Source organism: Cordyceps militaris (genome assembly GCF_000225605.1).
Source record: "Cordyceps militaris CM01 unplaced genomic scaffold CCM_S00010, whole genome shotgun sequence".
Taxonomy (NCBI): domain Eukaryota; kingdom Fungi; phylum Ascomycota; class Sordariomycetes; order Hypocreales; family Cordycipitaceae; genus Cordyceps; species Cordyceps militaris.
The window spans coordinates 35,813-46,620 of record NW_006271978.1 but is presented as its reverse complement, the minus strand read 5'-3'; the positions used below and the strand labels follow the sequence as shown (position 1 = coordinate 46,620).

At 54.8% G+C, this 10,808-nt stretch overlaps 4 protein-coding genes across 4 annotated transcripts in view; 1 reads left to right on the top strand and 3 right to left on the bottom strand.

Moving 5' to 3' along the window:
• CCM_09594 (uncharacterized protein) overlaps positions 1 to 665 on the top strand; it is a gene marked incomplete at both ends in the record, with an annotated part of 1,154 nt that extends 489 nt beyond the window's left edge. The window contains 3 exons of the mRNA XM_006674727.1: positions 30 to 145; positions 242 to 359; positions 621 to 665. Coding sequence (XP_006674790.1) covers positions 30 to 145; positions 242 to 359; positions 621 to 665 — 279 coding nt within the window. The remainder of the gene's footprint in view (positions 1 to 29; positions 146 to 241; positions 360 to 620) is intronic.
• A 1,471-nt stretch (positions 666 to 2,136) lies between these two features.
• On the bottom strand, positions 2,137 to 4,176 carry CCM_09593 (cell wall glycosyl hydrolase Dfg5, putative; the record flags this gene model as incomplete). Its single annotated transcript, XM_006674726.1, has 3 exons — positions 2,137 to 3,443; positions 3,491 to 3,558; positions 4,016 to 4,176. The coding sequence occupies 3 exons, from the start codon at positions 4,174 to 4,176 to the stop codon at positions 2,137 to 2,139; spliced, it is 1,536 nt and encodes a 511-aa protein (XP_006674789.1).
• Positions 4,177 to 5,198: 1,022 nt separating this feature from the next.
• Positions 5,199 to 6,254, bottom strand: CCM_09592 (Fatty acid hydroxylase; the record flags this gene model as incomplete). The annotated part of the gene is made up of 1 exon (XM_006674725.1): positions 5,199 to 6,254. One exon carries the CDS (start codon positions 6,252 to 6,254, stop codon positions 5,199 to 5,201), a length of 1,056 nt encoding a protein of 351 aa, XP_006674788.1.
• A 689-nt stretch (positions 6,255 to 6,943) lies between these two features.
• On the bottom strand, positions 6,944 to 10,142 carry CCM_09591 (fungal specific transcription factor domain protein; the record flags this gene model as incomplete). The annotated part of the gene is made up of 5 exons (XM_006674724.1): positions 6,944 to 7,108; positions 7,437 to 7,509; positions 7,809 to 9,556; positions 9,607 to 9,910; positions 10,051 to 10,142. The coding sequence occupies 5 exons, from the start codon at positions 10,140 to 10,142 to the stop codon at positions 6,944 to 6,946; spliced, it is 2,382 nt and encodes a 793-aa protein (XP_006674787.1).
• Positions 10,143 to 10,808: the final 666 nt, after the last annotated feature.

Sequence of the window (10,808 nt, the reverse complement as noted above, 5' to 3'; positions counted from 1 at the left end):
CGATGCGCGGCGTGCTGCTGCTAGCCGAGGGGGCGACGGCGGGCTTGCTGGCGGTGGTGGGAGGGGACGACGAGGGGGAGAAGCGGTGGGCGTTGCCAGCGCCGCCGCGGCCGGTGAGGACGTATGAGGGCATCGTGAGATGTGTGTAAGTGGCAAGGTTGTGGTGTTTGTCGAGGTTGTGGGTTGTGTAATCGGATTACAGAGCCGAATTGTGTTTGGATATGGTAGCCAGGTAGTGTAGTTTGTCTCTTGTAGAGTTTGTAGAAGAAGCAAAAAGGCACGGAAGCAGGCCAGCAAAGAGGAAATCGTCGTCGTTTAAGAAGCGTACTTGGTCAGGCCGTGGGGTCGTGGGCGGCCCCGTTAGTAGCTGTTTTGGTGTGTCACGGTGGCGGAGCCTGCCGAGCCAAGAAAAAAGGTCTGATGACCTGCTGAAAAAAAAAATCTGTTTCCCCTCGACGTACACTAACAAGTACCTTTTAGTTCGGTCCACTGGGCCTGAGCCACGCTGCTTTAAGCCTGAGCTGTGCTGTGCCTGAGTTATGCGCTGCAGCTAACAGTCTTCGGGAATCCAGCTATGGGCTATTTAATTTAGCTACCCGTTCTGCACGTTATTCTTTTAGTTATACAAGGGCATCCAAGACGCATCAAACGGCGGCGGAGTGTGAATGATTCGCAAGGAAATACATCACACAGCGAATCCAAAGCTCGCAGGTCGTGTTGAATATCGGACAAAGACAACTTGACGATCAGTAGGTATCAAAGATTTGATACTTAAAGCATAGCATTCTAGGCCAACAAAGCCACAGACTTGTGATACGCGCGGTTGAATATGTTGCGAGGCGAAATGGGCTACATAGCTCTTGAGCTCAGCCCGAGTGAAAGCGGCATCGACACTAGGACTGATTTGGCCGAATGGAATTCCCACGACACCCAGTAACCTGACCCACAGGTACCTTGCATCATGTCTTGGCCTTGTTACGTTTTTCATCCATCTCCTCATCCCACGTTGCCCGTTTCCAGGTCATCTGGTCGGTGGGGGGGTTGTTTTACGGGTTTTACCACGTCCAAGCAACCAAGCCTTGCCAGTCATGGTCGTCCATGCGGTGCACATGGACGGACCGACGGGTTAGGTACCGCATTCTAGAACGAACCCCCCCTTCGCCGGCATTTCTAGTCGGTCATGTTATTTACATGGAGCGAAGCGACAAAAGCAATTACGAAATGCCAACGCCTTCTTGGCGGCGTCACGCGCGGGGGGTTTCTCGCCAGGAGAATTAGTTGGAAAAGGGAGGGGCTACAAGGTCACTGGAACCTGCGTGACTGTGTTCTTTTTGTCCCAGCTCAAGGGATGGCTCCTTTGGTCAGCAGATTACCCAATTGCTTACGCACGCTGTAAAAACACAATAGTCAATACTGAAATTCCGACTGTTTAGAAATAGTTACAGGCTCAATGGATGACAGTGCCCAATTCCGTACATTCCGTCGTTGCCACCTACGGCGCAAGGTTCGCCCTTTTACTATTATGTAAAACCCACTCATCCATCACCCGCCCCTGTAAAATTTTCACGACATGCAAAAATAAAGAAAACGCGGGGAAGCGCAAGGCAGCCACAAACAACCCACCGTGTTCCACCTTCCCCCGCACAGCTTCCATGGCCAGATGACCTCCTCGAGCGGCACGACAAGCCGTTTCATTGGAGGACAATAACAATGAACAGAAAAGATGGCTGAAAATGGCCAGCCACCGAGAAAGCCTCATTTGCTCTCATAGCTGAATCATCTCGACCCGCCTGAGATGCCAACGAACGACCCACGATGCCCTCACTCTTAGCTTCTGCTCATTGGCCATGATGCCACCGAGCAAAAACGACATGGATTTTGGTCCAGCCGAATCTACATCACAAAGGCCCCTTTCGCCGTCTACAGCTGGCATATTCATGTAAATACACTCGCGATTTCATCATCTAGAGAAACTGCTACTTGATGCTTTCCAACCTGACCCAACGCCAAATCTACTGACAAAAGGCAAGAATAAAGAAAGACAAAGAGAGTAAAAAGGACACACAAAGCTGAAGAGAAAAGAAAAAGAAAAAGAAATGTCAAGAGCCAGATTTGCTCCAGTCCAGAAAAGAAACGCTATTTGCCCACGCTCATCCACCCAAACATGCCCAGCGCCGCGCTCAGCAGCACAAATGTGATGATGCCAGCGCCCGCACGATCCGCCGTCGTAATCGGCCTTGGATCCTTGTGATAGGCATTGGCCTGGCCCACGCCCGCGCTCGGGTCGCTCTTGGACGTGCCACCCGTGTCCGCCGTCACCGCCGGCTTCGCGTTGGGATACAGCAGCGAGACCATGGCCGCCACCGCGTCCATCTGCTGCGCCGCCCCCGAGTTGGGCGGATCCGGCGCCTGCCACGCACCCGACTGCCAGTAGAAGCCGCACTGTCTGCCACCGTCGCCTCCCGAGCACTGCTTGATGCACGCCGCCGCCGACTTTCTCAGCACCGGCATCACCTTGTCGGCAATGTACGGCGCCATCTGCGCCGACGCCGCGTACCACCGGTGCATATAGCCCTTGAACGACAACATGTCCGTCGTGCACGTCTTGACACCCTCGCACGCAGGCTCGTACGCAATATCGTTTTCCGGGAAAAAGTGCTCCAGCCCGTGCTTCAGCAGCCCATCCACGCACGTCTTCCACTTTTGCGCGCCCTCGGTGTGGTTGTACATGAAGGCGCAGCCCTGCAGGTAGACGGCATTGTTGTACGAAAACTCAACCTTGTTGATATCGGTGCAGTTGTGCTCGACATGGCCACCGTCATAGATGGCGTGCGTTTCGGCATCAATGTAGCCCACGCCCGTCACCCAGTCAAACGTCTTTTCCGCCCAGTCCGAATATGTCGTGTTTCCGGTATACCGAGCCAGGCGGGCGCCCATGTTGAAGAAGATGCCGTTGGCAATGGCGTTTTTATAGTCGTAGCCGTTGTTGGCAAAGGGAATCTGCCATCGGAGACCGCCGTTGCAGTCCGTGTCGTGGCGCGACGGGCTGGCCTGCGTGTTCCAGACGGCCTGGGCGAGACCGAGCCACGACGGCTTGTCCGAAGGCGGATCGGGGAACTTGACCTCGGCCGCCAGCATGGCCGACATGCCCCAGAAGCCCTGGTCGTCGTTTCCCAGCGAAGCCGTGTAGTTGTTGGGCATGTATGCCTTGTTTTCGCCCACCTGGAATTGCATCGCTTGCATGGTCCGGTCGTTGTACGTCGTGTCGCCCGTTACGTGCCAGTAATCGATGAGCGTCCCCCACATGGCACCTCCAATCCACCAGTAGTACGGTCCAGCCGGAGGCGGGCCGGGGAGAATACCGGGCACCTGGCCGGGTTCGTCTCCGTGATAGTGCTTGAGCAGATCCTCGGCCATCTGCGAGGCAGACTTCTTGATGGCATCTGGGTGTGTTAGAAGCAGTAGTGCGTGTGGATTGGGCAAGGCATACCGTCGCTGTCGATGGAGTATGTATTTTGGGCGCTGGCGAGCGACAGCAGCGCCGCAGTCGCCGCCACGCTGGTGAACGTTTTCATATCTGCGCAAGGTCCTGGGCGGCTATGATCATGAAGCGCAGACTCAGCCAAGAACGAGAGTGGGCGAACCGGAGGGCGACAAAGGTGTTGTAATACGGTAGCGAGCGGTGCGACAGGCGGCTGTTCAGTCGATCAAAGAAAGGACTCGGTTGGGAATTGCGTTTGCCTTGTGAGAGTGACGCGGTAATTCGACAAGGGGAAGTTGAAAAGACGGGCCGTGCTAACGAGGGAAGGGTGCGTGAGGAGGCTCCTCACAGCGAGTAAGAGTAATCAGCGACGCCGGGTCGTGATGCTGGATCGGATAACGAGGGAAAGCGGCCGCGCAACAGATTTTGGTGTTTGAGGATAAAGACTGGACGAGATGGTTGATTGTGCGAGCTGCAGACGTGGAACGGACGAGAACGGGGGGTCGTAGCGCCCGTAGACGGTAGAGTGCTAACGAGCGGTAACTAACTGAACCACTTGATTCAGATGCTGGTTGGCGGATGGAGTGGTCAGGGGCACCATCAAGCGGCTTGGAGGACAGGGGTTTGTCAAAAGTTTGTGAGGAACAATGAAAGTGTGTACAAATTAGCCAGTGTTTATTAGGACGCGCGCACATGGTTGGTCCGGTTACATGGATGCACGGATACGGATAACTAGTTCCCTTGGTGAGCCTCATCATTCATTCCAACAGGCTCCACCTATTTGACTCCGTGAAATCAAGGCACCGCCTCGGTATTGTTCCCCGCGACTTGTTGACGTTGGCAATCTTCCAAACAGGCGAATGATACTTGTCGCCAAGTAAACCTTCAACTGTCCTCTCCAGATCTTCCTCCCGGCATCGTGCCAAGTTGCTTGGCCGCTATTCCCTGTGGTCCGGATCGTTGCTTGGCTGCTTGGCACCACCAACGCCAAAATGAGCCGCCGCCATTGAGGCTGTGCACAAACGCGAAACGGTTGGCTGTTTACAGACCATCACCAGCTTACCGTTACTGGTACTATTTGCACTTGGAAGAGTCGACAGCTTGCATAACACGCCCAAATTATTTCTCAATATTGGAGAAAAAAGCACTTGTTATTTGAACAAGGCATCCCTCTGCCTGTCAATGTTTATACTGCGCCTGCCATTCCATTCCACTACAACGGGAAATGGCATGAAAAAGTAGCCCTCAACCACGTTTGTATCGAAAGTCTTTCCAACGGCCGATCCGCATTTGTCGGGTACGATCGCGGCGTTTCAAATGGACGAGTTCCTTGTATGTCTGACTATGCTTTCAACTCGTCGTTCGGCCGTCCAGTATGAAAACGTTCGCACTGATGGGCTGCTATGGCGTGGTTTCAACACCCTGCGGCGCGCGACTTGGACGGAGGGTGACGAATCGCCGCCAATAGGTGAACAAAATAACCGCGACGGACGTGAGTACTGTAATTGGTCGATAGGCTTGAATTCAGTCTCGTAATCGATAACCTACTTCCCCAGAGAGCAAGCAGCACTTGTTCACTTCGCTGCCACTCCATCGAGATTCGCATCTTGGGCCTCTCGGTGAGCCGTCAGCAACTCCAATGCTTCTGGCTTACTCTTCATATACTTGAGGCCGCCAAATCAGCAATTCTCACGCATGACTCCCCCGTCTTCAGCGCCTAAGACATCGGAAAGTACACCTTGTTTGACCAGTCGACATTCTGTGACTCCTCGCGGCGGAGCACGGTGCCAAAAATGTGGTCCCATACGAGCGTCTGCTTGCCGTAGTTGAAGCTCTTCTTGCTGCCGCGGCGGTGGTGGATGTCGTGGTCCTCAATCACAATGGACACGCCGAGCCGGTCCCAGAGCCAGCCAAACGTGGACGGCGGCGACCCGAGCACACGCAGGCCCGAGTGGCCAAACGGCTCGGTGAACATGACGTACGTCTGGCACACCCACCAGTGGTAAAAGTCGAAGCGGTCCCCAAACGCGACGCGCATCGCCGCGTACGTCAGCAGCGGCATGACCACCAAGTCGCCCATCTCCTGCACGTGGTCGGCGTAGGCCGCCAGCATCGACGTCGGGTGCTTGATGATGTGGTGCGTGCGGTGCGCCGCCCACAGCGCGGGCACGTCGTGCATCGCGCGGTGGTACCAGTAGAAGAAGAAGTCGAGCGTGAGCGTGTACGCCCCGACGTGCGCGAAAAGCCACGCCCACCACACCGGCCGGGCCATGACGTCCACCGGCGCCGTCGAGGGCCGGTACGCCAGCAGCACCGTCAGCCCGGGCCGCCCGAGCATCAGCTTGACGAGCGACAGGATGATGCCGTTGACGGCGGCGTCGGGCACGGGGGCCCGCGGGTGCGCGCCGTCGAGGTATCCGTGGCGCTTGCCCAGGCGCCGCAGCGCCGTCGTCAGCCGCCCGAGCATGTGAAGCGCGGCCGTCGAGTACAGGCCAAAGACGAGCGAGCCGGGCAGTGCGCGCCACCCGGTGGCGTAGAGGATGAGCTGGTGCGCGCCCATGGCGCCGAGCGCGGTGAGCAGCACAAAGGCGTGCGGCGGCCAGCCGACGAGGTACGGTATCGGCGCAGTCTTGGCGTGTACCGGCACGTCCATCTCGAGTGTCGGGTCGAGACGCGAGGCGAGCAGCTTGTGCTGCCAGCGCCACTTGCTCTTGTCGCCTTGGAGCCAGGTCGACTTCAACGAGTCCTGGGGGTTGGTGTGTGTTGTTGACATGGCGACGAATGTGTGGTGAGTCGAGCTAGATGTGTGGTGAGTCGAGCTAGATGTGTGGTGAGTCGAGCTAGATGTGTGGTGAGTCGAGCTAGATGCGTGGTGAGTAGAGAGCTAGATGCGTGTTGGTCGGGTTCAGCAGGTCGGGTTCAGCAGGATTTCGAATGAAGTGCAGATACCAAGGATCTTCTAAATAGTGTCTGGCATTGCGCTGTCCGCCCTTTATAGTTTCCAGACCAGACCTCGGCTACAGTTTGACTAGCCAACCTATTTCAAAGTGTCGAATTACGTCACAGGCTCATGGCCACGTCGCATCTAGGGCCTGAGAAGCCCTATTCCAGGCCTGGTTCGCCATCAGATAAGCCCGCGGGCGAGGCAGTGGGGTGCGCCGTCGGGAACCGGAGCAGCAGCCGGCCTGGTCTTGGGACATGGCGTCGCATACGCCGGAGGAACTTTGATGTAAGGGTCATCATCCGAGAGCAATAGGCGGCCGGACAGAAAAAGATAAAACAGCAGTTTAACACTGTTACCGCGACATTAAGTTTCTATTAGTCAATATGTACGTATCATACCAGGTAGTAGGGTCTTATTCCAACCCCATGACGAGCCAGCGAAAGCCCCACGAGACCTGTTGAATGGGTCATAATCAGGATAAATTGTAGAATACAAGTTTAGATAGGTCCCCGCAGGCGTCATCTGCCCTTTTCAGGGATTCCACGATGATAAATAGTAATAGCAACACCCATAACCAATGTACGTATCATGAAGTGTAAAGGTGCAACAGTGGGTCCAAAATCACCTATCAACCAATCAGCGGCCTCGGTGGCTAGGCCTGCGGTCTTGTTTCCTTTTTCGGCCTATTTAAAAATAGGTTAGTTTAGTACGGTACCTATAAGATGGCGTCATCGTATACCAAACTGTAAGTACTCCCCTTGTACCCCGCTTTTCCTCAGTCGGCCACGAAGCCATCTTCGAGACAGAGAGCGTGTGTATGTGTTCGGTATTCGGCGCCATTTCAACAGCGGAAATGCGTTTTTCAAGCGAATTAAGGCTGCCTCAATCCTTCAAGGCAGCCGTCTCTAAGAGAGAGAGATGTGTGTGTGTGTGTTGCTGCGTGACCCGGTTAGTCAATCAAGCAAAAACTACATCATTTCAAAATCCTTTGAGCACGTCGCTCTGACGTACTACTGTGGTTCGCCGGCTCTTCAATGGACCGCTTATATGCATTTCATGTACTCGGCTCGTCTCAGTAACACGACTAGATATATTGCAAGAGCGTGGAGAAATTATCGTGAAGTGGTGGTTATTATGATACAAGGGGGAAGAATGCATCCAGGAAACTCCAATAAAACGCTAGAAACTATCAAGAGCACGGGCGCATCTAGTGGCTTCCGTTGTAAGCCCTGGTATCGTCATTGTCCTCGCCCAGACAGTGCAACGTGGAGGAGAATATTGCCCAACGCCGAAATTTCCTCGCCGGAAGATTGCGCCATATGTGTATACATATCCCTTTCATATCCCGTTGAAATTTTTCGCAATGCCTCTCTTCCATCCTACCTGCGACCCATGCCGTTGAGATTGTTCATATTTAGATTTCCAAGGCCATAGTTGCCGTAAAGGGCGGCCGGGATCTGGTCCGAGGTGGCGGGAATCAAGTCACCAAACATGTCCCAACTCATGGGTGGCATGTCTAGGAAGCTACCCGCAAATGGATCCGTTTCCATACCTGTCTGTATGGGCTGCTGACTCATCTCAAGGCCCATCATGGGCATGGCGGGCGTCGCCGTCGTTGAGTTCGCCGTCGAGGACCGGCAGTCGCTAGATGGAAGAAGCTCACGGAGGCGCTGTATAAAGCGCGGCGTCTCGAGCGGCCAGCCGGCCTGCAAATACGAGGCTTCGCGAGCCTTCCAAGCCTTGAGAGCCAGCTGAGTTTGCGCGACGCGCGTCTTTTGTGACAGGTCAAACAGCTCGGGGTGATATTGATATGTGCATTCGACCGCGTTCCAGCCTCGATCGGCCAAGGTGCCGCGGGTATGTGTGCAAAGCTGCGAAGTAAGAAACGAGAAAAAGTCAATAGAGAATGTGATTCTCATAAACCATATGAACCCAGCTTCGTTCATGCCTTGGTAAAGGGAGAGCCGATGCTCAGAGCCCAGGACCATGACCTTGAACAAGTTGTCTTTGGGTCCAAATATTTCAGTGCCCCATTCGGGCTGATCTTTCATGGGGACTAGGATCTCCTCCATGTTTTTGAACATGAGGGGCCGGAAAGCCCTAGCAGCAATGTGGGCATTGCCAGCCGAAGGGTCGCAGTACTTTTCCTCTGTCTCGATAAGCTTCTCCTCGATGATGCGAGACCGAGCGCGGTATTTGTTGAACATGGCTTGATGCTTGGCGATGTCGTATTCACTCTCGTCGCTCTGACCAAGAATAGCAGCCTCGAGTTCTGCCTCTTCGTCTACCGTGGTACTCATTCGTTTAAAATCGAATACCTGACACATGATCATGACGAAAATCATTTCGGTGGGGCCCTCTCTGGGGCGTACAGGCTCGGTAGAGCCAGGAAACAAGTCGGCATCGTTGAGATTGCTCGGGACTTTGGTATCCCATTTCATGTTAAAGCTGGATTGCTGGCTTAGGCCGGAAAACATGCCGAGCTTGAAGTCATGCATGTACAGCTGCCACCAAATTCTGCGCCGCATCTCGGTTTCGTAGGGCGTCATACCGAGCTTTTCACCATCGTGATGGTAACCCATTTTTTGGGCGAGGCGAACAGCAGTCGCGCTCATGACCCAGGCGGAGTGTGTGTCGATTCGGCTTTCGAGAGAGAAGAGGTAGATCATGAGTGCCTGCAGACTGGTCATGTTGTAATTCTTCAGATAATTGAAGCGGATAAGAGCGGCCTTTGCGCCGGCGTTAAAGGTTTGCAAAGCCTTTTCTCTGGGAATGCCGAGCATCTGGATAACCTCGGACTCTTCGAGCGAGAGGGTTGCCATGGACATGATGCTGAAGATCAGGGCCTGGTAGTCCAAGGGAACGTTGGAGGTGTTGGTGGTAATTTCAACGACGTATGGCTGCACTGTGGGAAGATGTATCGTTTTGCTGAGGGGGTTGACCTTGTCGATATAAACCTGCCAGAGTCGAAAGACATGGATGGGATCTGGGAGGAGGTCCTCGGTAGTGGTGTTTGTAAAGTCGAGGGAGAGGATCAAGTCGGTGTTGTTATCGGGTGTGAGCTCTTCAGGGCTCAGGATGCTGGAATCCTCGGGCTCCTCGGCCTCGACGAGACTACGCATGGCTTGAAGCTGTGGGCTGTTAGCAGGGAGGTTAGGTAGAGCTAGTGGCATCAACTGACCTCTTCGACGACGGTTCCCCATATTCGACTATCCATGAATCTTGTGACACCATCTTCTTGGATGATTTTGTAGCGAGGTTGAATGGTCGTCTGCGATTCGGTGCTTATGCTGCTGGGAGTGTCTATTACCTCCTTCTTGGTGGTGCTAGCGGCGCTTGAGGGCGTGGAGAGGGAAGGAGGATTGGAAGAGGTATTGGGAGGAGACCCGCCGGTCGCATAATGCTTCAGAAGTTCCTCGCATCTGGCAAGACGCTCCTGGAGGTCTTGGTTGGGGCGGCGACGTTTGCGGGCGGGGGCGGGCGTGCTGGGCGTGCATGTGACGCCGGCCTACAGTCGCAACAGTTAGCTCTTGATCATGAGGAGAGTGGCCAGGCATCGAAATGTCGGTGGGCAGAGGTAATGCCAACCTTGAGGCAATTGGAGCACGGGGTATTGCGATCGCACTTGATCTTGCGATGCTGGCAGAGCACGCAGGCGAGTACTCGGGGGTTCTTGTGAAGGTGTGGCGCCAATGACGGCGGTGGTATGGCGGACATGACGGACGACCAACGGAGATTGCGGCACCGCGGCGATGGGAGAGGAAGCGCGAAAGTGCCTCAGGTGACGTTGAGGCAGAATCAAAGCCAGCGAAGCGGCTGGCCAGTCGTCTTAAGGCCGGCGCAAGATGGAGGGGTGCGTGGGGGAGGACGGGCCACGCGCGCAAATGTAGCGATGGTTGTTTTTGGAAATGCAGTTGCCTAGCGAGGCCGCATTCCCGCCAGATCGGATAGAACAAGGAGTCGCGGAGATTTGAAGCGAGGGGGGGCGGGGCGGAGCAGAGAAGTAATTTTGAAGCCTTGCAGGCAGCGACAATGGTACCGCGGTGATGCTTGGTTGGATGTTGGAAGGATGAGCAAAGCAGTGGTGGCTTGGCGGGGCTTCGCCGTCGGGGTGGGCGTTGCAGGCAGTCGCCAAGAGGGGACTTGTATGTATTGTGCAAGGCAGAGAACAACAAACCAGTTGCGGGTCTCTATTGAGGCTACAATAAGAGGTAGGTAGGTAGGTAATAAAAGGGCTAAAAGAATGATTTGGAGTCAATGGCGGAAAGAATACAGCAGCCAGGTTTGAGTGACGTGCGTGGACGGGATGGCTGACGACACGGTTAAAGCTTAGCAGGACGTTTTAGCGGGCGACGCTCCATTCTCAGGCGGGTTAGCGGACTT